Here is a 27806-nt window from a genome sequence, read left to right on the forward strand (position 1 = left end):
CCATTAGTCGTTCTAGCAATTTACCCAAATTAGCCAGCAGAGTGATCGGCCTGTACAATCTAGCCGCTCCAGAAGGCTTATCCAGCTTTCTGATAACCTTAACTAGAGCGACTTTCCAAATTTCGGGAAAAGTTTCTTCCTGAAGGCATCTGTTGAATAAGTTTAGAAGAACATAAGGTTTTAATTTCATGACTCTGATAATAAAAATGTTTTCTACAAGATCTAGTCCTGGGCACTGCTGAACATTAACTTTAGCATTAGTAGAGGCATACTATGCAAGAGAGCAAGCTTGTGCAGTATCAGCCAAAAAAAAAAACGCTCTGATTTCACCCCTCCGTTCATTCCAAATACCTGTCCAGTTCAGCCTTAACTTTATTTAGGCTATCAACTTCCGCAACAAAAGATGGAAGTCTGTTCCACCAATCAACTACCCGCTGGCTAAAGGCAAACTTCCGCACATCTATCCTACAACTGTCTTTCCTCAATTTGAATTTATGCCCTCTCAGGTGATTATTCTTGAGCATGCTCAAACCATTCAAGGTTTTATACACCTCAACTAGATCACCTTGCAGGTGCCTAGTCTCCATACACTGTAATCTGCAAAACTTAAGCCTTTCTTCGTAAGAGCAACCCTTTGTTCCATTCACTAATCTTGTTGTCTTTCTCTGTACTCGTTCCAGCAGCTCTACATCCTTCTTAAAATGAGGCCTCCAGACCTGTATACAGTACTCAAGGTGTGGCCTGACCATTACCTTATACAAGGGGATAATCACCTCCTTATCCCTGCTAGAAAAATTCCTGTATATGACTGACAAGACACCATGAGCTACTCTTGCAGACCATCTGCACTGCTCAGAAAACTTCATACCTGCCTGCACAATTACTCCTGGGTCTTTTTTCATTTTCTACCACTGTCAGTGTAGTACCACAGAGTTGATACATTACTCTGGGGTTACTGCTTCCCATATGCAGTACTTTACATTTGTCAATGTTCATCTTCAGTTGCCACCTCTCAGCCCATCTGCCCAACTTTTCTAAATCCTGTTGCAGCAGCGTACTTTCATTAGTGTCATTAACAACCCTGCCAACCTTCGTACCATCCTCAAACTTGGACATTAAGCCTGATATACCATCATCAATATCATTTATAAATACAGAAAACAAAAATGGACCCAACACTGAACCCTGAGGGACTCCACTAATAACGTTAGTCCACGAAGAGCAGTGTCCATTGATTACCACTCTCTGTTTTCTCCCACTGAACCATCCCTTTATCCATAGCAGCAATTTGCCTCCAATGCCGCACTGCTCCAATTTGTGCAGCAGTCTTCCATGTTCAACAGTATTAAAAGCCTTTCTAAGATCCAAATATATGATATCAAAGTTATTCCCTGCATCCAGTTGCTTTGTGACCACATCATAGTATTCAATCAAATTGGTCAGAGAAGACTTCCCTTAACAAACCCATGCTGTGTCCGAACTATAACCGAAGTCTTGTCTAGATGATCCTGCAGTGCTTCTTTAACCAGTGCCTTCATTAACTTCCCTGGAACAAAGTTAAACTAAAAAAGTAAAAAGTAAAGTGCAGCCATTATCAACCCACTGCAGGATGGAAGCCTCCTCAACAATTCATGCTGACGGAAATGGACCATAATCTGCCACTCTGGTCCAGTGCATGTTGACAGATCGACCGTATTCAGCAGTCAGGGGCTTGAACCCCGGTCTACTCAAAGAGCGTTTGCTACTGCACTCCCACTCCTGCCCTCTCGGCTACAGAGGCCGGTCAACCAGGTCTATAATTCCTTGTGTCACCCTTTAATCCTCCTTTGTGAATTGGGGTCACATTTGCACGTCTCCAGTCCATACCTCCCCTGAGTCCAAGGAAGCTCTCATGATTATGGCTAAGGGTTTGCTTACTTCCTTTGCTGCCTCTTTTAATATAACTGGATAAACCCCATCCACCTCAGGTGCCTTTCTTATGTTTATCTTCAACAATTTCTCTTCCACTTTCCTCTCAGTTATTACAAAATCATCTAGCTCACTGCCAGAGTTCAGTTTAACTCTGACATTCCCCTCCCTGAATAACTCCTCATGTGTGAATGTAGATGTAAATACTCATTTAGTTTGTTAGCCACCTGAGTAGGATCATCAACAGTTTTACCATCAATATCCAGTGGACCAATCTGATTCATCCCCTTCCTTCTAGAGTTTACATACATAAAGAACTCTTTGCTGTTTTTCTTTGCATCCTTTGCCAAAGATTTCTCATAATCTGCCTTTGCCTGCCTAACCTCCTTTGTGACTTGGTTACAGACTAGCTTATATCTATCGTAGGCTTCCAAATTCACCCATTCATTTATATGTATCCCATGTATTTTTCTTCTCTGCCACATGTCTCATTTGTCTCAAACTCACAGGTCACAAGACCTGTGAGTTTAACTTCTGTTCCAGGAAAATTAATGGAAGCACTAGTTAAAGAAGTACTGCAGGATCATTTAGACAAGACTTCAGTTATAGCTCGGACACAGCATGGTTTTGTTAAGGGGAAGTCTTGCCTGACCAATTTGATTGGATACTATGATGCAGTCACAAAGGAACTGGATGCAGGGAATAACTTTGATATTATATACTTGGATCTTAGAAAGGCTTTTGATACTGTTGCACATGGAAGACTGCTGCACAAATTGGAGAAGTGACATTGGAGGCAAATTGCTGCTGTGGATAAAGGGGTGGCTGAGGGGGAGAAGACAGAGAGTGGTAATCAATGGACACTGCTCGTCGTGGACTAATGTTATTAGTGGAGTCCCTCAGGGCTCAGTGTTGGGTCCATTATTGTTTTCTGTATTCATAAATGATATTGATGATGGTATATCAAGCTTAATGTCGAAGTTTGCGGACGATACAAAGGTTGGCAGGGTTGTCAAGGACACTACTCACACTATGCTGCTGCAACAGGATCTGGAAAGGTTGAGCAGATGGGCTGAGAGGTGGCAAATGAAGTTTAACATTGACAAATGTAAAGTACAACACATGGGAAACAGCAACCCCAGAGCAACGTATCAACTCTGTGGTACTACAGTGACAGTGGTAGAGAATGAAAGGGACCTGGGGGTGGTTGTGCAGGCAGATATGAAGTTCTCTGAGCAGTGCAGAGGGCTGCAAGAGTAGCTCATGGTGTATTGTCAATGATATATAGGAATTTTTCTAGCAGGGATAAGGAGGTGATTATTCCCTTGTACAAGGCAATGGTCAGGCCACACCTAGAGTACTGTATACAGGTCTGGAGGCCTCATTTCAAGAAGGATGTAGAGCTGCTGGAACAAGTACAGAGAAGGGCAACAAGATTAGTGAATGGAACAAAGGGGTGCTCTTAAGAAGAAAGGCTTAAGTTTTGCAAATTAGTGTCTGGAGACTAGGCACCAGCGAGGTGATCTGATAGAGGTGTATAAAGCCTTGAATGGTTTGAGCATGCTCAATGCTGATGGGATTCTTCCTCTCGCTCAGAGTAATCACCTGAGAGGGCATAAATTCAAATTGAGGAAAGACAGATGTAGGACAGACGTGCGGAAATTTGCCTTTAGCCAGCGGGTGGTTGGTTGGTGGAACAGACTTCCATCCCTTGTCGTGGAAGTTGATAGACTAAATAAGTTTAAGGCTCAGCTGGACAGGTATTTTGAACAAACAGAGGGGTGAAGTGGAAGTGGTTTTTTTTTTTTTTTTTTTTTGGCTGATGCTGCTGCATAAGCTTGCTTTCTTGCATCAAATGCCTCTACTAATGCTAATGCTCATCTGAAATTCATTTAGGCCTAAACCTTGAACAATATTTCTTAGTTGGTATGCAAAGCCTAGTAGCTTCCAAGATTAATTCTTTGAATGCTTCCCATTTTGAATATGCTGTTGGTCCCACCGTATAGAACTTAAATACTGTCTCAGACCTCTGCAGTCACCTTTACGAAAGCAAAAACCCTTAACTTTACCCTTGATGGTAATTACCTCTGAGTAAATCCCACTTCAGCACACTGTGATCACTGCCACCTAGTGGTTCCTTTATCTGCCGATTCTTTATGTGAGACAGCCTGCAGTTTATCCAACGTAAAAGGTTCGGTGGTAGTTGAGGACACAAGATTCATTGTCTGATCAGATCTTAGAATGAACAGCAGTGTCTGAGGCAGGATCATCCAACGGAAAAAGAGCATCTAAGATTGCATTTGCTGAATCATGCTAGTTCAGTGTTTCCACAGAGTCCACCACAATTGAGCCAAATATGTTAGAACCAAAGGTCTTTTCTGTTAACAATCTTGTATAGAAGACCCCAAGTGTTAGCATTTCCAGAGGTGTGAAAGAAATTCATCCATGTTTCATGCTTCTGAGAGGCAATGGCCTTCATGTAGCTTTTCCTCAATGAAGAATACTGCTGGTAAAAATGATTAACGTCGGCTTGGGGCCAGTCTCTATGCCTTTGATATTACCTAAGGGCTCAATGAACTTGCCTTCTTAACTGGAATAACTCCTGTGTACACCATGAATACGTCTTCTGATTAACCCTCTTTTTCCTAGAAAACTTATATGACTCTTTTATTATAGCATTTTGAATATAGTTCACTTGACAAAAAATAGGTGAGGTTTCAAAAGAAGCAAGTTTCTGTTTGTCAAGTTCCAGAAGAATGGAAGAGTCAAAAGCATTCAAATATTTCTGATGGAAAATCTGATTAATTCTGGCTGTGAGGAAGTGTATGAAGATGGAACGGCAGAATCAGGGGAAAGCATATAATAGATGACTCTATGGTCACTTGTACACCAGTGCATATACACAGTCCAATCAGTAAGCCACAAATCGAAGTGAGAGTTTGTCATCGTTATATCTATATTAGATTCTCCTACATAACTTGAAAAAGTATGAGGGTGATTAGGCTTGTTGTGAATTGAAAAACAATGATTAATTATGAACTCCTCCAAGAGAAGGCAACATGCATCTGAAGAAGAGCTGTGCCAAAAGTTTGATTTTGTGTTGACGTCCAATGAGATCAATATTTTGCTATTTCTGTCCCAAAGTATTTATCACAGTCTCAAGGTAAGCAAGAGAATAATTAAAGTCCTCCGATGGAGGGCAGTAGAGAGAAATTAATTACGGAGTGTGTGACAAGAACGCAGGTAGAGAAGTGAGTGCAAAATCCATGAAAAACGTGATGTCTAAAGAGTCATTAAGAATTAATATACAAGATTTAGGATTATGGTCAACAGGTTATTCTCATTTTTAATGAGTAACCCAGAATTTAGACTATGGTGCAGACTGGACGTGTGCAAAATAAGGCTCTTGTATAGGGACAATGATATTTGTGCAGAGTGTATTTAGTGTCAAGCGGCACTAAATACACTCTGGGGGTTTCCCCCATATCCATGTCGCTTTTATTGTAGGTATGCCAGTTCACTGCAAAGGCCAAAAATTTAAAAGTGTGTGGATATTGTATATGTATAATGTTATGTACCATTGTTCTTCTGGCCATTTAGCAGCTGGATCCCTGCTGAGGCCCAACGTTGTCCACACTCAGCCCCATGGAGGCAGGCCAGGTACACACTAGTATGAAGCTTTACTCTGGCAGGTCCTGCCACCTAATTTCCTGAGATTTCAGTGGCTAGGACCTTAAAAAAAAAAAAAAAAAAATTTTTTTTTGATCTTTCGCATGGGGGGGTAAGAGTGTTTTGATTGGTGTGATGATATGGGCCTGCGCCCATATCATCACACCAATAGATTGTTGTTGTTGTTTGGTTTTTAGGAGCATTAGCAACTAAGGCCATATTGCTCCGGGAATATGCGATGGTCATTCCCTGACCTTTCCACATCCTCCGTATTTGGTGGTGACGGAGGAGAGACAATCACCAAGTTGTGATATGAAGTGCCTAAAGGACCTCTCACTTCGACCGTGTACTTAGAAGGGTTGTTTGTTAGAAAAAGATCAAGCGTATTGGCTGTATGATTAGGATTATCTGGTATTCTTGTAGGTAAATGAACAATCTGTGCAAGGTCATTAGTAATTGCAAATGCCTCAGCATCTCGACCAGCTGGGTCGGTGTGACTAGAAAACGGAAGCCAGCTGAAGTGGTGAACATTAAAATCAACAAGGAAAATTACCTCACTGTTAGGAAAGTTGTACTGGAGAAAGTCAGGTTGCAAAGAGAGAAAGTCAAAGAGCTCCAAGTGATTAGTGGAATTGGGAGAACGGTAGAGACAACAGATGAATTTGACGCAATGAGGCAGAGAGATTTTAAGCCAAAGAGAGGAGATTCCAAATTGCCAAGTCTCTGACAGGGAATATCAGAACGGACATATGCACAAGTACCACCTTTGAGGCGAAAGGAATCATACAGCAAATAATTTGGGCATCTGAGATGAGCAATAGTTGAATCAACTGATAACTGAGATTCTGTCAGAAAAAGTACATGGGGTTTGGCAGACTGCAAGTGGAAATGAACATCGTTGAAGTTAGAATTGAGACCACGTATATTTGTGAAATTAATTAGGAAGTGCTTGGGAGGTTTAGATCTTTTCGCAGATAAGCTTGCTCTATTAGTTTGACAATTCATGGTGTATTCAATAGTAAGAAAAAAAAAGTGGTTGGGACATGCTGTATGAAGTAATGAAATTTTTGGATATGGCGTACATAAAGTAAGAATATACCCAGATCCTTGACATAACGTGGCCTCGACAATGCTATCCCGCATACACACTACTAGGACTCCCGCCAATCACTATCTGGCAGAGTAGAGATAACAAGATTATACACTAGCTGATCCGGAAGCCTCCTAGAGAGTTACCAATAGGTTCGGTCCGGTGTACTAACTAGCGGCCGGCCTGCAAACACCATTTTAGAGCTGTACCCTCGAAATGTAAAGAATATTGGATCTCGCCACGATGTTCATCATAACCTCAAAAGTCATCAATCATACTGCATGATCGAAGAGATAGGGAATGGGGAATGATTGACCAGAACTTAGCTCTAGACAATAAACATGGGTTCCACCACTTCAAGCCTCCAATAAGCAAAGTGGTGGTATTGCACCGGTTGATGAGAGTCATCTACCACCTAGTACTGCCTGGTAACATAGAGGGGCAGCGTTCCTCCATGTGGTGTGGGTGCCACACCTCGACCCCTGCTTACGTTGGTTCACACCTGTGTGGTCACCCCATGTACTTGTGCATGGAGGTTATACCCAAGATTACTAAAAGTCCCACCATCGTAAAGGTGCAAGCAGAGGATTTGGCTGTCACAGACCATCCAGACTTCGCCAAAATTGGGTCCACTTGAATTGAGTGTCACCTGAATATATCAGTTTCATCAGCGTTTTAGACTCCCGGTAGCAAGTGCAGCTTGTCTGGCAAATCTGTGAGAATGTCTGTGACAACCTCAAGGACCAAATTTGACTCACTTTGGTTGCCAAGTGTCCTCGGCAGACTCCGGGAGGCAAACATTTCCAGCAACTTATACCAATGCATTAAAACCTATCTTTCGGACAGAAGCATCTCAGTATCTACATCCTATAGCCAAATCACCAGGCCGGTGTTCCGGGGGTGCACACAGGGATAAGTCCTTCGGCCTCTCCTCTGGAACCTGGCATTGGACGGCTTCCTCAACCAGGATCTAAAGGAAGCAGATGCTCAAGCCTTCGCAGACGACCTGGTCCTGATGCTGGAGGTGGACAATCGTACACATCTTGAGGCTATTGCAAACCGGGCCATAAAAGTATATATATTTTGGTTGTTAAACATGTTACTGAAGTTATATTACCATGATAAACTCATTCACAACTGATGAGAAGTAACACTAGGTGGCAGATGACTCTCATCAAGTGGTCCACTTTGCTTATTGGAGGCTTGAAGTGGCGAAACCTATGTTTAGTTTCTAGAGCAGTTTTGACATCCCTCCCCAATCTCCCTCAACAAATGCAGTAGTACTAACACTAACTAGTACCTACTAATATAAAATGGCACTAATAATACAATATTATAATATATGTACTAATACTAACACTAGGTGGTAGTGTTACCACCACTTTGCTTATTGGAGGCTTGAAGTGGTGAAACCCATATTTAGTCTCTAGAGCAAAGTTTCCAGCATCCCTGCCCCATACTTCTCCTTCAACCCATGCACGGTACTAAATAATATAGGTTTTGATACCTTCTGTGGGTTTTCATAAAAAAAAAAGATAGAAATGAAATCCCAAGTTAGAAAGTTGGAAGGAAACTGTTAACATCTTGGCCATGCTCTTCCCTGAAGACACCGGCCCTGGAACTGACAGACAGTGTAACATCAGAAATAAAAACCATACCTATATTGAAGACTTTCAAGAAGCACCTTAAACTGAAGACTTATAAGCAGTTAGAGAGAAAACAAGAAACTGCAAGTGGCCAAGGCAAGGCCACATCAGGGTTTAAGTCATCAAAAAATTTTGGGAATATTTCCTAAACCTGCTCTGACTATTTAATGCATGCCTAGCAAAAGGCACCTTCCCTTCTACATGGAAATCAATGATCCTAAGACTCCCACCCAAGGCCCCTGGATGAACTGATAAGCAGGCCTAAAGCTTACAGGCACATTGCCCACTATCATAAGAGAGATCTTTCATCTGATCAAAGAGCACAGTTTTAAGCTTAGATTCTCCACCAACGGCACAATTTATAAGACACTTTTAAAGCAGACATCCTAAATGGATGTCAGATGAACTAATGAGACATATGGTAGAGAAGAAAAATGCATGGGATACATTTAAATTAACATGAGACACAGAAGCCTATGATTGATACAAGTTGATCGTTAACCAAGTTACAAAGGAGGCTAGGCAGGCGAAGGCAGATTACGAGAAATCTCTGGCAAGGAATGCAAAGAAAAACAGCAGAGTTCTTTACTTATGTAAACTCTAGAAGGAAAGAAGGGTATGAATCAGATTAGTCCACTTGATATCAATGGTTCAGCTGTTGATGATCCTGCTCAGGTAGCTAACAAACTAAATGAATATTTTGCATCAACATTCACACATGAGGAGTTATTCAGGGAGGGGAATGCCAGAGGTGTATTCAACTCTGGCAGTAAGCTAGAAAATCTTGTAATAAGTGAGAGTAAAGAGGAGGAGAAATTGTTGAAGATAAACACAAGAAAGGCACCTGGGGTGGATGGGAACTATCCAGTTATATTAAAGGAGGCAGCAGAGGAACTAAGCAAACCCGTAGCCATAAATATGAGAGCTTCCTTGAACTCAGGGGAGGTACCCATAGACGGGAGATGTGCAAATCTGACCACAATTCACAAAGGAGGATCAAAGGCTGACACAAGTAATTATAGACCTGTGAGTTTAACTTCTGTTCCAGGAAAATTAATGGAGGCACTGGTTAAAGAAGCACTGCAGGATCATCTAGACAAGACTTCAGTTATAGATCGGACACAGAATGGTTTTGTTAAGGTTTTGTTGGTCTTGCCTGAAAAGTTTTGCAAATTACAGTGTCTGGAGACTAGGCACTGGTGAGGTAATCTGATAGAGGTGTATAAAGCCTTGAATGGTTTGAGCATGCTCAATGCTGATGGGATACTTCCTCTTGCTCACAATAATCACCAGAGAGGGCATAAATTCAAATTGAGGAAAGACAGATGTAGGATAGATGAGCTGGAATTTGCCTTTAGCCAGCGGGTAGTTGGTTGGTGGAACAGACTTCCATCCCGTGTTGTGGAAATTGATAGCCTAAATAAATTTAAGGCTCAGCTGGACCACCACTTTGCTTATTGGAGGCTTGAAGTGGTGGAACCCATGTTTAGTCTCTAGAGCTAAGTTCCAGTCAACCCTTCCCTATCTCTTCCATCATGCAGTATGATTGATGACTTTTGAGGTTACGATGAACATCACGGCGAGATCCGATATTCCTTACATTTCGAGGGTACAGCTCTAAATTGGTGTTCGCAGGCCGGCCGCTAGTTAGTATACCGGTCCGAACCTATTCGTAACTTTCTAGGAGGCTTCTGGATCAGCTAGTGTATAATCTTGCTACCTCTACTCTCCCAGATAGTGACTTGAGGAAGTCCGAGTAGTTTAAGCGGGGAGCATTGTCAAGGCCACGTTATGTCAAGGATCTGGGTATATTCTTACCATGTGTACGCCATATCCAAAAATATCATTACTTCATACATCATGTCTCACCCACTTTTTCTTACTATTGAATACACCATGAATTGTCAAACTAATAGAGCATGCTTATCTGTGAAAAGATCTAAACCTCTCAAGCACTTCCTAATTCATTTCACAAATATACGTGGTCTCAATTCTTAACTTAATGATTTCCATTTCCACTTGCACTTTGCCAGACCCCATGTCCTTTTTCTGACAGAATCTCAGTAATCGGTTGATTCAACTATTGCTCATCTCATATGCCCAAATTATTCACTGTATGATTCCTTTCGCCTCAAAGGTGGTACTTGTGCATATGTCTGTTCCGATATACCCTATCAGAGACTTGGCAATTTGGAATCTACTCTCTTTGATCTTCTCTGGCTGAATATCTCTCTACCTCATTGTGTAAAATTCAGCTGTTGTCTCTACCATTCTCCCAACTCCACTAATCACTTGGAGGTCTTTGACTTCCTCTCTTTGCAACTTGACTTTCTCCAGTCCAACTTTCCTAACAGTGAGGTAATTTTCCTTGGTGATTTTAATGTTCACAACTCCAGCTGGCTTCCATTTTCTAGTCACACCGACCCAGCTGGTCAAGATGGTGAGGCTTTTGCAACTACTAATGCCTTGCACAGATTATTCATTTACCAACAAGAATAGAGAACAATCCTAATCATACAGCCAACACGCTTGATCTTTATCTCACAACACCCCTTCTAAGTACAGGGTCAAAGTGAGAGGTGCTTTAGGCACTTCAGATCACAACTTGGTGATTGCCTCTTCTCCAATGGAGCCTCTATCTCATGGCTATTCCCAACTTCGTGTTGTTTGGCATTACAAGAATGCAAAATGGGATGACCTGCGAGATTTCTTTTCTTCTTTTCCTTGGTCAGAATACTGTTTCAAAACTTCTGATGTCAACGTTTCCTCAAATCTTGTCAGTGAAATTTTTCTTGCAGAAATGGAATCCTTTATCCCACACTCCACTTTAAAATCTCGTCCTTTATCTAAACCTTTGTTTTCCAATAAAAGTGCTAAGGCTGTTCAAGAGAAGTATGTTGCATATTGTAATTGGCTTGTTTCTAATTCTTCAGTTTCATTTTCTGCCTACACCTAACTCGCAACAATTGTAAAGCAGTTATTAATCAGTCCAAACTAGACTTTTAACAGGCTAAGATTAGAAAACTTGCTTCTTGCCCTAATGGTAGCCGAGCATTCTGGTCCCTTGCCAAAGCTATTGGCAGCAACTTTTGCCCATCTCTGCTCCCACCTCTGTCCAAACCAGATGGTTCTGTTGTTACCAAGGATAAAGCTGACCTTCTAGCATCCCATTTTTCTTCCAACTCATATATTAATGATCTTCGTAAAACATCTCCCACCATTGCCGAACACGATCCATTCAATGCCTCCTATGGTCTTCCATCAAAAGGATGTCAGAAGGATTTTGAAGAATCTTGATACTAAGAAAGCTCCAGGTCCCAATGGTATTTCTCCACTTATTCTCAAAACCTGTGCTCCTGAACTTACTCCCATTCTTTGCCACCATTTTCACTTTTTTATTCCAAAGGTGTTTTTCCTTCTGCTCGGAAATTTGCTCATATCCATCCAGTTCCTAAAAAGCGTGACAAATCCCTCCCATCCATTACCGTCCCATTGCAATTACTTATACTCTTTCTAAAGTAATGGAGAAATCAATTAACTGCCAACTTTTAAACTACCTAGAAACCTTCCGTCTGATCAACGATCGCCAGTATGGATTTCGTCAGTGTTGATCCACTGGTGATATTACCCATTTATGGACTAATTCAATGGAAAGGTTCCGTGAAACACAAGCAGTTGCGCTTGACATCTCAAAGGCTTTCGATCGTGTTTGGCATAAAGGTCTTCTAAACAAGATTCCATCTTATGGTTTGCCAACTGTTTTTAGTAATTGGTCATCCAGTTTTCTCTCTGATCGCTCACTGAGGGTGATGGTAGATGGCTCTCTGTCTTCTAACTTCTCCACTAATGCCGGTGTTCCCCAAGGTTCAGTTCTTTCCCCACACTCTTTTCCTCTTGTATATTAATGACCTTCTTCCATTGACTGGAAATCCTATCCACAGTTTTGCCGATGATAGCACATTGCATTCCACTTTCCATTTTGAGAAACCTTGCCCTGTTAAATCAGCTTCAACTTCTCGAAAATCTGATACCAATTCCTTAAATGTCGATCTTCATGTAATTCTCCAGTGGAGCAAAGACAACTTAGTTGATTTCAACCCTTCTAAAACTCAGTCTTCTCTTATATCTCACAAAAAGGATTCTTCTGCTCCTATGCTTATCTTTAGTGACACTCCGATTTCTAGGCAAAATGATATATCTCTTTTGGGAATTACCCTGACTTCTAATCTCTCTTGGCACAAGCACATAACAAATATTGCTTCCTCTGCATCTAAAAAACCTGAGTTTCTATTTCGCTCACAGTAGTACTTTTCTTCCAAACAGCTGCTCATGCTGTATAAATCGCAAATCCGCCCTGCTAGGGAATATTGTTCCGACATCTCGGGTGGTGCACCCAAAACCTCTCTCAGGCTTCTTGATTCGATTCAGAATAGGGCAGTTAGGTTAATTAATGATTCATCTCTAACAGAGTCTCTCCACTCGCTTTCTCATAGACATACTGTTTCTGCAGCATGCCTCTTCTACATTCCATTAAGTTCCCGTTTTCAGACGACCATTCCCTGGACCGAAGTCCATCCGTGGTTAATGTCATGAAAATCGTAATTTTTGCTAGTCTAATTTAAAATATTTTATTATTCAAAATAATATAACACAACTCAACACAAATTAATTAAACTTTAAATCGGCCACTTGGCCTCCCATAAGAAAGATTAATCTTGATTAATCCATTTATCTTAATTATGGGAGTTCCCGTCCCTGCCGCGAGGAGGCGGGCCTCTACTATCTTCCCGTATCCTTTTCCTTCGAGTAAATACCATAACTACAAATTTATTAAAATACGAGAAGAGACACTTATTCGTAAACATGATCCACAGACCACCTCTCTCCAGACTTCCAAGAGACATCTCTAATTCATGCCTCAAATCAGCATATATTATGCATTCAAACATAATATGCAATGATGTCTCTGGACTACCACAATGACAAAGTCCACTGTCCACCAGCCCCAACTGATTTAGCCTCAAGGCGAGTCCATGTCCAGTCAATAGAAACATCGAGTTCAATCCAAACTGTAGCCATGGTTTCTTCTTCATATCCACAATTTCTACACTCGGAAAGAACTCATAGGTCTGTCGTCCTTTATCGGACATATCCCAATTTTCCTGCCATTTAATTAAAATTTCTTTCATAATCCTTTTCTTTTCCAATTTTACATCTAATTTTGAATAAGTCCTTGTATTATCAGGACAAGATGTTATACCTAAATATGTTCTATTTATATTTCTTTTTGTTAGAAACAGCAGACCCGCCAGCAAAACCATTGACTGAACAGGAACCCTGCCCGAGACCACCTGCAAGGCCTCTGAGGAGACAGTTCGACACGCTCGAGTTATTCCTAATAATGCGAATCTTTGAGCTTGGATCAAATGTTTTTGAATGATTACGATTGGTATCCTGTGCACCCAAGCCCCAGAGGCGTACGTTATGATTGGAAGGAACAAACATTCATATAATAGATTTATGGCTCTACCCTTTATCCCCCATTCAGTACGCACCAACCTCCGGAGCTTAGCATATAATGTCCGAATTTTTTCTTTTAAATACTTAACATGTTCGGTAAAATACAACCGTTCTTCTATTTTGAGTCCAAGATATTTAGTTACTCTCACGTAACGAACTGCATCACCCAGAAGCCTCACAGTAGGAGCCCGATTCATACTCAGTTTTCCTTTTAATAACATTTGGACAGTCTTTTCATTAGATATTAACAACTTATATTTTTTGGACCAGTCTGCTAACTTACTTAAAGCCTCATCAGCCTTACTTTCAACTTGTGATCTGGCATTTCCAGAGACAATCATAACCAAATCATCTGCATAGGCAATACTTTCCACATCTGATATTTCCTCATTCAAAAATTCATCGAATACCATGTTCCAAGCAAAAGGGCCTATCACCGAGCCCTGAGGACAACCTCGATATATTTTCCTGCTCACTTCACTAAATCTTGTTTTAACAACAACTTGTCATTCACTAAAATAATTCATAAACACAGAATATATTTTATTGGAACAATCTGTTCTACTAATCCTATTGCTCCCCCACCATAACCTGTCGAAGGCACCTTTAAAATCAACAAAAATACCCAGCGCATATCTCTTCCCACAGCTCTCCACAATCTGGACCAATTTATAGGCCGCATCTTCAGTCGAAAGACCTTTCTTGAAACCATATTGTTTAGTAGATGCCTTTATTATTATAATTAATCATCAATCGGTTTACACATAACTGTTCATAGATTTTTGCCATGACTGAAAGGAGAGCAATGGGACGATATGAACTGGTCTCATTTAACATTTTATCCATATTTTTGATTAATAATGTAACTTGTGCCCTTCTCCAGCACGACGGGAAAGCTCCCTCATCTAAACATTTATTATACATTACTCTATAAACTTCAGGAAATTTTTCAAAAGTTCTTTTTATTACAACAACTTCAATTTTATCCAGGCCCGCCGATTTGCCATCCCTTGCAAGGGACACGGCATTCCCAACCTCCTCATTTGTAAAAGGTTCTTCTAATGTAAGAGAATTATACCTTCTATTTGCTTCAGCAATCTGCCTATGCAAATCATTTTCTTCTTCTAAGTCATCCGGAAAGAGGTCATCCAGGATCCGGTCTACAGACCTTTCCCATGTCAAAGTCTCATCTTCCGCTACTCCTATAGAACAGGAAACGTCTAAATTTTGCCGTTTATTATTAATTAATTTAAAAATAGAATTCCACGGATCCTTAGATCCTTGCTCACATACATATTTTCTCCATTTCTCAATCTTAGTTTTGTTAATAGAGTTCTCAGATGTGAACGTAGTCACGTCTGAGAACTCTATACTGATCTTTTACGATTTCACACATTTCAATATCACCAGATCTCCTAAGTCTTTGAAATTGGCGCCTTTTCTTAAACACTATTTTCCTTTTCTGAGTTAACTCCATTGTCCACCAGAACACAGGCCTATTTACACCCTTCCTTTTCTTCAAACACCTATTACAATACTTTTGTAACATTTCAGTTAAACTTTTAACCATTTCTTCCAATGATAATTGAGTCCAGTCCACCTGTATAACATTCTGTTCAAATTCAGTGTCAAATCTGGTCCATGTCGCTCTATTTATCTTAAATCTATCTATATCAAAACATATTCTCACATTATCAATACTTTCAATAACAAAAGAAATGCCATTGTGGTCACTAGTAGTTAAGTTCTCGATCACCTTCCAATCCTTAATTTTATGCACGACCGAATAAGTCGCCATCGTCAAATCAATAAATGACTGTCCATGCGTTGACGAATAGGTAGGTCCATGCCCTGAAACATTAACCACCTCTAACCCAGAGGCAGCAATTAACTCCTCTAGTATCTGACCCCTATCATTAGAGACATTACTACCCCATAGGGGAGAGTTAGCATTGGAGTCAATGGACACCACCACGCCACAAGAACCCAACACTCTGTATAACTTTTCTAAATAACTTATATATGGTTCTATTTCTTCAGATGGTGGGCAATACACTGTTACAAAATAAAACCTACCAATATTACATATCACTTCACAGCATAAATACTTCTCACTACACATAGATTTTATTCTAGTCACTACATACTCTTTATTTCTAACTATAATTGCTGTTGTAGGTCTATTACCTTCATAAACAATTCTATATCCGACAGGATATCCCCTCACCTGTCCATCCACAGAGTAAGGCTCCTACAGCAAGGCGATGTCCACGTCCTCCGTTTCCATTGCTTTATGCAACTGGGCAGCGACTGCCTTGGAATGTTGTGCATTAAGTTGCAAAATTTTAATATTTCTATCCATAATTAATCTTTTTAAAGTTGTCAGTCGCCTTAATATATTCTGGACATTCCCTGCTCACCGCAACATGCGGTGAGCAGGGAATGTGCCTCTTCTACAGATACTTCCATGGACACTGTTCTTCTGAATTGGCTTCTATAATCCCCGCTCTCTTTCAGAACAGTCCGAACACGTGCCGCCACAAGCCAACATCCATTTACTGTCCAACTTCAAACTTACAGAACCAACTTTTCATCTTCCTCATTTATTCATTCAACTGCCGTTTTCTGGAACAACCTTCCTTCATACGTATTTCCTGAAAATTACAGTCTACAGAAGTTCAAGTCCAATGTCAACAAATATCTTCTTTTGTCTTCTCAACCTACAACCCAAGCACGGTACTAACTACTATAGGTTCTAATACCCCTCGTGTTTGGGGTTTACATAAAAAATAAAAATAATTCAGACACAGCATGAGATTGTAAAGCGAAAGTCTTGTCTCACAAATTTGATAGGATATTATGATGTGGTTACAAAGGAACTGGATGCAAAAAATAATTTTGATATCACATATTTGGATTTCAGGAAAGCTTTTGACACTGTTGCGCATGAAAGACTATTGTACAAATTGGAGCAGAATGGTATTAAGGGTAAGTTGCTACAATGGGTAAAAGGATGGTTAAGTGGGAGAAGACAGAGGGTGGTAATCAATGGGTGCTGCTCTTCTTGGACTAATGTTATTAGTGGAGTCCCACAGGGTTCGGTGTTAGGTCCACTGTTGTTTTGTCTATTTATCAATGATATTGATGAAGGTATATCAGGCTTAATGCCGAAGTTTGCAGATGATACAAAGGTTGGCAGGGTTGTTAATGACAGTAATGGCAGTGTGCTACTGCAACAGGATCTAGATAATTTGGGCAGATGGGCTAAGAAGTGGGAACTGAAGTTTAACCTTGACAAATGCAAAGTACTGCATATCGGTAGAAGTAACCCCAGAGAAACGTACCAACTGTGTGGTACTACACTTAATGTGGTAGAAAATGGAAAAGACCTGGGAATAACTGTGCAGTCAGATATGAAGTTTTCTGAACAATGCAGACAGGGCAGGTCATGGGGTTTTGTCAATGATATATAGGAATTTTGCTAGCAGGGAAAAGAAGGTGATTGTCCCTCTGTATAAGGCAATGGTCAGGTCACGCCTTGAGTACTACGTACAGGTCTGGAGGCCTCATTTTAGGAACGATGTAGATTTGCTTCAGCGTGTACAGAGAAGGGCAACAAGATTGGTGAGGGGAATGAAGGGATCCTCTTACCAAGAGAGGCTTAAGTTCTGCAAATTGCAACAGCTGGAGACTAAGCACCTACAAGGTGATACGGCTGAGGTGTTTAAGGCCTTGAATGGGTTGAGCACACTGAATTCTGATGGAATTCTTCCACTTGTTCAGATTATGAGCCTAAAGGGGCATAAATTGAAATTGAGGAAGGACAGATGTAGAACAGATGTGCAGAATTTTGCCTTTAGCCAGCGGGTGGTTAATTGCTGGAACAAATTTCCATCTGTTGTTGTGGAAGTTGATACGTTAAAAGGTTTTAAGGAGGAATTTGACAAACATTTAGAGGGAATGGTTGTGTAAAAATTTTTTTTTTTTTTTTTTTGGCTGATGCTGCATAAGCTCATACGCTTGCTTTAGTAGTAGTGGCATGTGATGCAAGAAAGCAAGTGTATGAGCTTATGCAGCATCAGCCAAAAAAAACAAAAAAAAAAAAAAAAAACACACCATTCCCTCCAAATGCCCGTCCAGTTCCTCCTTAAATTTATTCAACCTATCAACTTTCACAACGACAGAAGGCAAATTTCCGCACATCTATTCTACATCTGTCCTTCCACAATTCCAATTTATGACCCTTTAGGTTCGTAATCTGAACATGTGGAAGAATCACATCAGAATTCAGCGTGCTGAACCCATTCACAGCCTTATAAACCTTAATCAGATCACCTTGTAGGTGCCCAGTCTCCAGCCGCTGCAATTTGCAGAATTTTAGCCTGTCTTGGTAAGAGGATCCCTTCATTCCCCTCACCAATCTTGTTGCCCTTCTCTGTACACACTCAAGCAAATCTACAACCTTCCTAAAATGAGGCCTCCAGACCTGTATGCAGTACTCAAGGCGTGGTCCCACCATTGCCTTATACAGAGGGACAATCACCTCCTTTTCCCTGCTAGCAAAATTCCTGTATATCATTGACAAAACCCCATGACCTGCCCTGGCAGCCTGTCTGCATTGCTCAGAAAACTTCATATCTGCCTGCCCAATTACCCCCAGTTCTTTTTCATTTTCTACCACCTTAAGTGTAGTACCACACAGTTGGTATGTCTCTCTGGGGTTACTTCTACCCATATGCAGTACTTTGCATTTGTCAAGGTTAAACTTCAGTTGCCACTTCTTAGCCCATTTGCCCAAATTATCTAGATCCTGTTGCAGTAGCACACTGCCATTACTGTCATTAACAACCCTGCCAACCTTTGTATCATCTGCAAACTTCGACATTAAGCCTGATATATCTTCATCAATATCATTGATAAATATACAAAACAACAGTGGATCTAACACCGAACCCTGTGGGACTCCACTAATAACATTAGTCCAAGAAGAGCAGCACCCATTGATTACCACCCTCTGTCTTCTCGCACTTAACCATCCTTTTATCCATTGTAGCAACTTACCCTTAATACCATTCTGCTCCAATTTGTACAATAGTCTTCCATGCGCAACAGTGTCAAAAGCTTTCCTGAAATCCAAATATATGATATCAAAATTATTTTTTGCATCCGGTCCTCTGTAACCACATCAAAATATCCAATCAAATTTGTCAGACAAGACTTTCCCTTAACAAACCCATGCTGTGTCTGAATTATTGCTGCAGTCTTGTCTAGATGATCCTGCAATGCATCTTTAACCAGTGACTCCATTGTTTTACCCGGAACAGAAGTTAAACTAACTGGTCTGTAATTACTTGTGTCACACTTCAATCCCCCTTTGTGAATTGGGGATAATTTGCACGTAATTTCCTGTCCGTGGTGACCTCCTCTGAGTCCAAGGATGCTCTCATAATTACAGCTAAGCTTTCGCTTACTTCCTTTAACTCCTCCTTTAATATAACCAGATAAATCCCATCCACCTGGGATGGATGGGATCTATCCGGTTATATTAAAGGTATACATGCAAGTATAACCTTCTGGCATTTTCAATCTTTAATAACTTCTCATCTGTGAATGTAGATGCAAAATACTCATTCAGTTTGTTTGCTAACTGAGCAGGATCATCAACAGTCGAACCATCAATATCAAGTGGACCAATCAGATTCATCCCATTCCTTTTAGAGTTTATATAAGTAAAGAAATCCTTGCTGTTTTTCTTAGTATCCTTTGCCAAAGATTTCTCGTAATCTGCCTTTGCCTGCCTAAACTCCTTTGTGATTTGATTACAGACTAGCTTATATCTGAAATAGGCTTCTGTATTGCCTGATAATTTATATGCATCCCATGCATTTTTCTTCTCTGCCACGAGTCTCATTAGTTCATTTGACAACCATTTAGGCCTAAACCTTGAAAATATTTCTTAATAGGTATGAAACTTTTAGTAGCTTCCACGATTAATCCTTGAATGCTTCCCACTTAGAATTTGCTGTTGGTAACATCATCAGTTGATCTCACTGTACAAAATTTAAGAACAATCTGAGACCACTGTAGTCACCTTTATGGAAGCAAAAACCCTTTCCTTTACCCCTGATGGTAATTATATCTTTAAGTAAATCCCACATCGGTACACTGTGATCACTGCCACCTAGTGGTTCCTTTATTTGAAAATTGTTAATACATGAATGATCACTACTGATAACCAGATCAAGAATATTACCCTCTCTGGTTGCCTCACGAACATGCTGCTGCAGAAAACAATCATCCAATAAATACACAAAAGTCTTACTAGTGTGCGAGTGACCAATCCACAAGTTCCAGTCAATATCTGGGAAGTTAAAATCCCCCATTAGAAGGCATTCTGATTTACTAGCCCACTCTATATCTTTGTACAATTGTTCATTGTACTCATTCGAGTAATTAGGCCTATAACACATTCCTACTCTTATTTTTGCTTTCGCAGTGCTTATGTCACACCAACCTGACTCAACAGTGCACTGTCCATCTATATAAACTGGATGCACTTCTTTTGATTTTATGTTTTTCTTAATTAACAGCATAGTCCCTCCTCCCTTTCTATCCAATTCTGCATTCCTAATATCTGTGTGACACAACGTCTCTGATATCCCAACAATATCCACCTTTGATGTCTTGACCAACACTTCAAATTCGTCAAATTTATTTACTATACTTCTAACATTGGTATACATGCAAGTATACATGCGCCTATCCTTATTCTTAGTTACCCTAAAGCATTCCATATACCCACCTGTTTCACCATTACTGCAATCAGTCGCTGAAACCCCCAGCACCCCTCGCTCCAGGCCGCTGCTTATTCTAATAGAAGTAGTGCAAGAATCACCTTGACCTCTGCCTGCGGCTACTTTTAACCTTTTAGTCTGTGAATCCCCCGAAAATAGTAGTTTTCCGACCCACCCAACGCTGCCTCAATAGCATCAGCAAATATTCTTGCACCCTTTCTATTTAAGTGTATCCCATCCGTGTAGAAGCAGTCTCTAATATTAACAAGCACAGACCATGCTGAAAAAAATTCTACCCCTTGAGCCTTGCAAATTCCCTCCAGGGCCAAATTGATTGACAAGGCTCTCATCATGTACTCCCTTCTATCATGTCTGGGCAGAATTGCAGACACTTTCACATTCAACCCTAACTCGCGACTTATTTTCAACAGATCTGTACTTGTTGAGTAAATCTGCAGATCTCCTTCTCTGAATGTTATTAGTTCCAATGTGTACAACAACGTCACCTTTTGTGCCCTTAAAACTTGATATATGCTTCTCAACTTCATCAATTTTTGCCCCTGGCAGACATACCCTGGTCCTATTCCATCTATCCTTTTTACACAATATATTCCCTGCCTCCCTGACAATAGAGTCACCAACAATAACTAGTTCCTTTGGGACCAGCACATTCTGCCTTGGAGATTGCCACTGTGTTGCCTGATGCCCTGGTCTCCGACAGTTTTTAAATTCTGTACAGTGGGATCAACTGATGATATTACCAACGTTCAATTCTAAATGGGAAGCCTTCAAGGGACTTAATTTTGGATGCTACTAGGATTTTCATTCCAACTAATAAATACTGTTCAAGTTTTGTTTTATGCCTAAATGGATGTCACATGAATTAATGAGGCTAGTGGCAGAGAAGAGGAATGTATGGGATGCATATAACGTATCAGGTGACATAGAAGCCTGTGGCAGGTATAAACTAATCTGTAATCAAGTCATTTAGGCAGGCAAAGGCAGATTACAAGAAATCTTTGGCAAAGGATGCAAAGAAAAACAGCAAAGAGTTCTTTACTTACGTAAACTCTAGAAGGAAAGGGATGAATCAGATTGGACCACTTAACATAGTTGGCTTGACTATTGATGATCATGCTCAGGTAGCTGATAAACTGAATGAGTATTTGGTATCTACATTCACACATGAGGAGTTATTCAATGAGGGGAGTGCCAGTAGTTTATCAATTGCTAACAGGGAGCTAAGTGATTTTGTAATAACTGAGAGCAAAGTGAAGGAGAAATTGTTGAAGTTAAACATAAGGAAGGCACCTGGGGGGGGGGGGATGGAATCTATCCATTTATATTAAAGGAGGCAGTAAAGGAAGTAAGCAAACCCTCAGCCAGAGGTTCCTTGGACTCGTGGGAGGTTCCCATGGACTGGATGTGTGCAAATGTATCACAAATTTACAAAGGGGGTTCAAAAGGTGACACAAGTAACTAAGACCTGTTAGTTTAACTTGTGTTCCGAGGAAAATAATGGAATCACTGGTAAAAAAAGAATTGCAGGATCATCTAGACGAGAGTGCAGTAATAGTTAAGACAGCATGGGTTTGTTAAAGGGAGGTCTTGTCTGACTAATTTGATTGCTTACTATGATGTAGTCACAAAGGAACTGAATGCCAAAAATAATTTTGATATCATATACTTGGATTTCAGGAAAGCTTTTGATACTGTTACACATGGAAGACTGCTATACAAATTGGAGAGGTATGGCATTAAGGGTAAGTTGCTACAATGGATAAAGAGATGGTTGAGTGGTAGACGATAGGAGTGGTAATCAATGGACACTGCTCTTCGTGGACAAATGTTATTAGTGAAGTTCCCCATGGTTTGGTGTTAGGCCCATTGTTGTTTTGTATATTTATCAATACTGAAGAAGGTATATCAGATTTAATGTATAACTTTGCAGATGATACAAAGGTTTGTAGGGTTGTTAACGACTGTAAACACAGTAAGCTGCTCCAACTGGATCTAGATAAGTTGGGAAAATGGGCTGAGAAGTGGCAACTGATGTTTAACATTGACAAATGCAAAGTACTGCATATGGGCAGTAATAACCAAAGAGAAATGTACTAACTGTGTGTACTACACTCGGGGAAGTGGAATTGAAAGACCCTGGGGGTAATTGTGCAGTCAAATATGAAGTTCAATGAACAGTGCAGACGGGCTGCCAGGGCAAGTCAAGGAGTCTTGTCAATGATATATAGGAATTTTGCTAGGAGGGACAGGGAGGTGATTATCCCGTTATACAAGACAATGGTCAGGCTACACCTAGAGTACTGTGTACAGGTATGGAGGTCTCATTTTAGGAAGGATGTAGAGTTGTTAGAACGAGTACAAAGAAGGGCAACAAGATTGGTAAGGGGAACAAAGGGGTGCTCTTTCCAGGAAAGGCTTAAGTTCTGCAAATTGCAGTGCCTGGAGAGTAGGCATCTGCAAGGTGATCTGATTGAGGTGTATAAGGCCTTGAATGGGTTGAGCAAGCTGAATGTTGATGGGATTCTTCCTCTTGCTCAGACTAAGAACCTGAGGAGGCACAGTTTCAAATTGAGGAGAGATAGGTGTAGAATAGATGTGCAGAAATTTGCCTTTAGCCAGTGGGTAGTTGATTGGTGGAACAGGCTTCCATCTTTTCTTGTAGAAGCTAATAACCTAAATAAATTTAAGGCTGAGCTGGATAGGCATTTGGAACAAATGGTGGGGTGAAATGGGAGGGGTTTTTTTTGGTTGATGCTGAATTGCATCAACCTCTACTAATGCTAATGTCTCTACTTATGGTAATGCTAAAAATCACATGTCCATATTTTTTGCCGTTCTTTATTCAATTTCCATAACAATGTGGGGTGCACAGCTTAAAAAACACAGCTGATTTAACCTTATAAATTGCACAGATGATTTGGTTGTTTGTCATTTTTATGTTAAGTGTTTTTTTCCCAAAGTTTTTAGTTCAGTTACCACAAAAAGCGTGATCGAAAATAAAGATAAACAAAGGAAGTGTTCCGTTAAGTGAGATAAGATAGAGGCAGACATTAACTTTACTGCCTTTTAGCAAGTAACTCTCATGAATTAGTGTATTAGGCTCAGTGTACAGCTTGTCCTTCCAACGTTCAGAGAAGGGGTTAACTTGACCTTGTGCTTTAGACCAACACAATAGAGCAACTTATATATTCTCAGCAACAGACTTAAATAAATTAATATAGAAGATTACCTGGCAATAATTCAGTTCAATAGACATGACCATCGGATCAATGACAATGAGACAGACCATCTGATATAAAAGTGCATACCTCCAAACAAGAATCACTTTAAAATTGCATATTGTCCGAGGAGCTCCTTTACAGGCAACCTTACACTACATGCGCTTGAGCATCTTTCAATAAATCCCACATCAGTACACTGTGGCCACTGCCACCTAATGGTTCCTTTATTTGCAAATTCTTTAATGCATGACTAATCACGGCTGATAATCAGATCAAGGGTATTACTCCCTCTAGTTGCCTCTTGAACATACTGTTGTAGAAAACAATCATCCAGTAAACCATGCCAGTCTTGCCAGTGTGCGAGTGATCAATCCACAAGTTCCAGTCAATATCTTGGAAGTTCAAATCCCACATTATAAGACATTCTGATTTACTGGCCAACTATTTCTCTGTATAACTGTTCATTGTACTCATTAGAGTCATTAGGCCTATAACACACACACCTTCTCATTTTTCCTTTCCCAGTGCTTAAGTCACACCAAACTGACTCGACACTGCACTGTCCAGTGAAGTCGACTGGCTTCACTTCCTTAGATTTTATGTGTTTCTTAACTAACAGCATAACTCCTCCTCCCTTCCTATCCTTTCTGCACACATTGTACTCTCCAAATTACAATTCTGCATTCCTTATATCTGTGTGACACCAGGTCTCTGATATTTCAACAATATCCCCCCCCCCTCTGATGTATTGGCCAGCACTTCATAAAATTTATTTACTATACTCCTAGCATTGGTGTACATGAAAGTACTCATGCACCTATTCTTACTCTTAGCCTATGTAGTTACTTGAAGTAAAGTCGACAGATATCCTATTCTTAGTCATTAATGCCACCATGTACAACAATATCACCTTTTGTGCCCTTAAAAGATCTGCTCCTCTATGTTATCTTTTGCCCCTGGCAGACATAACCTGGTCGTATTCTACCTATCCTTTTTGCACAATATATTTCCTGTTTCCCTAACAATAGGGTCACCAAAAAGGAGTGCCCAGGTGAGGATATTATGATAATATTATGAGATTTAAATGAACCAGAAAAATGGATTATTTGAATCCAGACCATACTAAATAGACTCCATCCTTTCGGGATACAAACCACCAACTTTATTATAACTGCTGTTTGTAACTGGAATTAAGAAAAATAGAATGAAACAATCAATTTTTCAGTATGCTGTAGTATTTTAGGGATTATATTAACAGCCAATTTCTACCAGATAGGGAGTTACACTGTGATAATGTCTACAGTGTAATACGTATTATCACAGTAGCACACATATTCATAAAAAGATAATGGGAAAGGTAAAAAAAAACAGAACTGACAGGATACTGCTGTTGTTGTTATTTGGTTTTAAGGAGCTTTAGCAACTAAGGCCATATTGCTCCGGGATATGCGGTGGTCATTCCCTGACTTTTCTGCATCCTCCATATTTGGTGGTGACGGGCTCGAACCCCCGGTCTAATCAAGAAGCATGTGCTACGCACTGCTGCTCCTTCCCACCTACGGAGGCGCCGGCTGACAGGATACACCTGATGACAAGAAAAGATAATATATATACTGAAGACTAGTTTTTAAATGATGGTTACATATATTTGATGTTTGGGAGGTAGGGAGGGGATGAATTGCTTGTTTAAGAGCTAATAAAATCTAAGAAACTAGCCAAAGTATAAGACACTATTAAACTTATCACACTTATGTTCTCAAAGTGAAAATTTTCATATAACTTACATATTATTCACAAGAGCTTTAGCAAGAAATCTGTCTGGTTCTACTAGTTTTTTTAATTCAGGAGATAGCACCAGAGAACCTTTACTTTGTTTCATGCCACCCACATTAGAATTTTCAGTTAACTCATCAGCCAACCTAAAATAAACCAAAAGAAAGCATTAATTTTGCCAATACAAGTAATATCATTAATTAGTAAGCACAAAAGGCAAAATGTAAATTTTACAAAGCAATCAGTTATACAGTGCAGAAACCTAAGTTCATAATTTGGCAATATTTAAAGAACACAGCAGTCATCATCATCATCATTGAGTGTAGCCTTCTAATTGAAGGGTGGCAGTCGGCATGCAAATATTGAATTACTGGGGTCATGAGCAGAATAGTATCTTTGAAAAAGTCTGTTACATGCCTAGGAGGTTGACAGCAATTTGGAATATAATAAATCATCACTTTAACAATGTGCACTGAATGAGGCTTTTTATCTATCAGGACTTGGTGGTGTAAATGTCTCAGTCTGATGATATTTATCATTAGTTAAAATATCTTCACAATAAAACAGTACCAGAATTTTCCTCACTGTGAATTCCATCAGCCTGCTGAGAGTAGCACATCAGCAGGGAGTCATTTGAATATCTAGCAAGGGTACTCAACTCCTCAGGCTCTAAATAATTTTTTTCTACTCCCATTATATGACATAGCAAAATTTTAAGCTCTTCTAACTCCACTTAACAAATGCAGCACTTTACAGTATCACACCATTCAATTTTTTCCCCCATAGTACAGCACTTTTTTATTACATTCTAGCAACTGCAACAACTATGTATTTCTTTTGTTTAATTTACAGGAATACTTTAAATTATTAATTGCAGAAACATTGGAAATGAGATTAAATCCCGACTCTATTAATGTATGTAGAGCTTAAAATAACTCGGATTTGTGGACTCTAACATGCATGTATAAACAGTAGTTCATACATTGGTCAGCATAAATAATCTTGTGCTAGGTTACGAAAAAGTTTGTATAAAACAAAGGAGGGGGATATCATTCACGATACACTTTTGACTTCTTGTGAACACGGAAACGATCCGAATAAGTTAGTCCCTTAAAGGAAGTTTTAGACAATTTTAAAGTTTAAATTATTTTTAAACTGATGTACAGTTATCTTGTGGTAACCAGATTTTCAGGAAGTTTTAGACAATTTATGCTTTTTCAAAATCATAAATTGATTTAATTAACATGGTACGCTAATTCACACAAGAATACATTTATACACGATTGAGTGTTGAGAGAATTACAGTCCTACAATAGAGGTATGAGGTTTTCTCTTATAATTTAAGATTAATAATAATAGGACATATTGGGTTTATTGCTCTTTCATCTTTGATTAGTTTAAGTTTAATGGACAAGCAAACAAGCCTTACTTACATGGGCCATTAAGGTGATATTTTACTGTATTAGGATAATGCAATCCATTACTTTTATTTTATTATTATTTTTTTTAATTTTCTTATTTCTAACATTTGACAATGAAAAAAAAAAAAAAAAAAAACGCAAAGACACAAGTCTTTCCTACTGGGCTTAAAATAGCTAAGTAATGGTGAGGCACATATGAATAGTGGTGTGCACATTGTGATATCAAATCTATAAGCAGCCACAACAAAGTTTTAAATTCTTCAGAACCTGAATAGTTGTACAGAGTACAAAAAATAAATTTATTTATTCTTTCATATTAGAACTTGCTCTATCCTTTGAATTAGTTGCTTCAATATTTTACTAAATTCAAATAAACAGCATATCTCAAAAGAGAAGTATCTACACAATTTATTAAAAAGGCAGGATTCATCATCCTGAAAGCTGTTTCAATTATACTACCATATTGTCAAAGGACATGTGGCCACCACTACTGCAAACTTAGCAAAATAGTTAAAAAACTGAAACTATACAACAAATGATATGTGTTCAAAGCTTGTGCCATTTCTCAAAGAGCTGTTTCCTTGAATTTTTTGACATACACTATTTATGCGAAAGCAGTGCAAATCACTACAAAGATGGAGCAAGCTCCCGTATGAGAATATGCAGTTCACTAGAAAACACTTTTGTCTTTTTGATTCTCTTCGGCTAGCAGAAGCTGGAAATATTAAAAAGGATGGTACAGT

At 39.7% G+C, this 27806-nt stretch overlaps 1 protein-coding gene across 4 annotated transcripts in view; it reads right to left on the reverse strand.

Annotated features, from left to right (window-relative positions):
* Mst85C overlaps window positions 1-27806 on the reverse strand; it is a 231492-nt gene that overhangs the window by 85847 nt on the left and 117839 nt on the right. For all 4 annotated transcript variants that reach the window (XM_090373477.1, XM_090373476.1, XM_090373480.1 and 1 more), the window contains exon 5: window positions 25654-25788. In XM_090373477.1, coding sequence (XP_090229603.1) covers window positions 25654-25788 — 135 coding nt within the window. The remainder of the gene's footprint in view (window positions 1-25653; window positions 25789-27806) is intronic.

Source organism: Mastigoproctus giganteus, chromosome 5 (assembly GCF_048544385.1).
Source record: "Mastigoproctus giganteus isolate SK-2022 chromosome 5, ASM4854438v1, whole genome shotgun sequence".
In the NCBI taxonomy this organism is placed as follows: Eukaryota; Metazoa; Arthropoda; class Arachnida; order Uropygi; family Thelyphonidae; genus Mastigoproctus; species Mastigoproctus giganteus.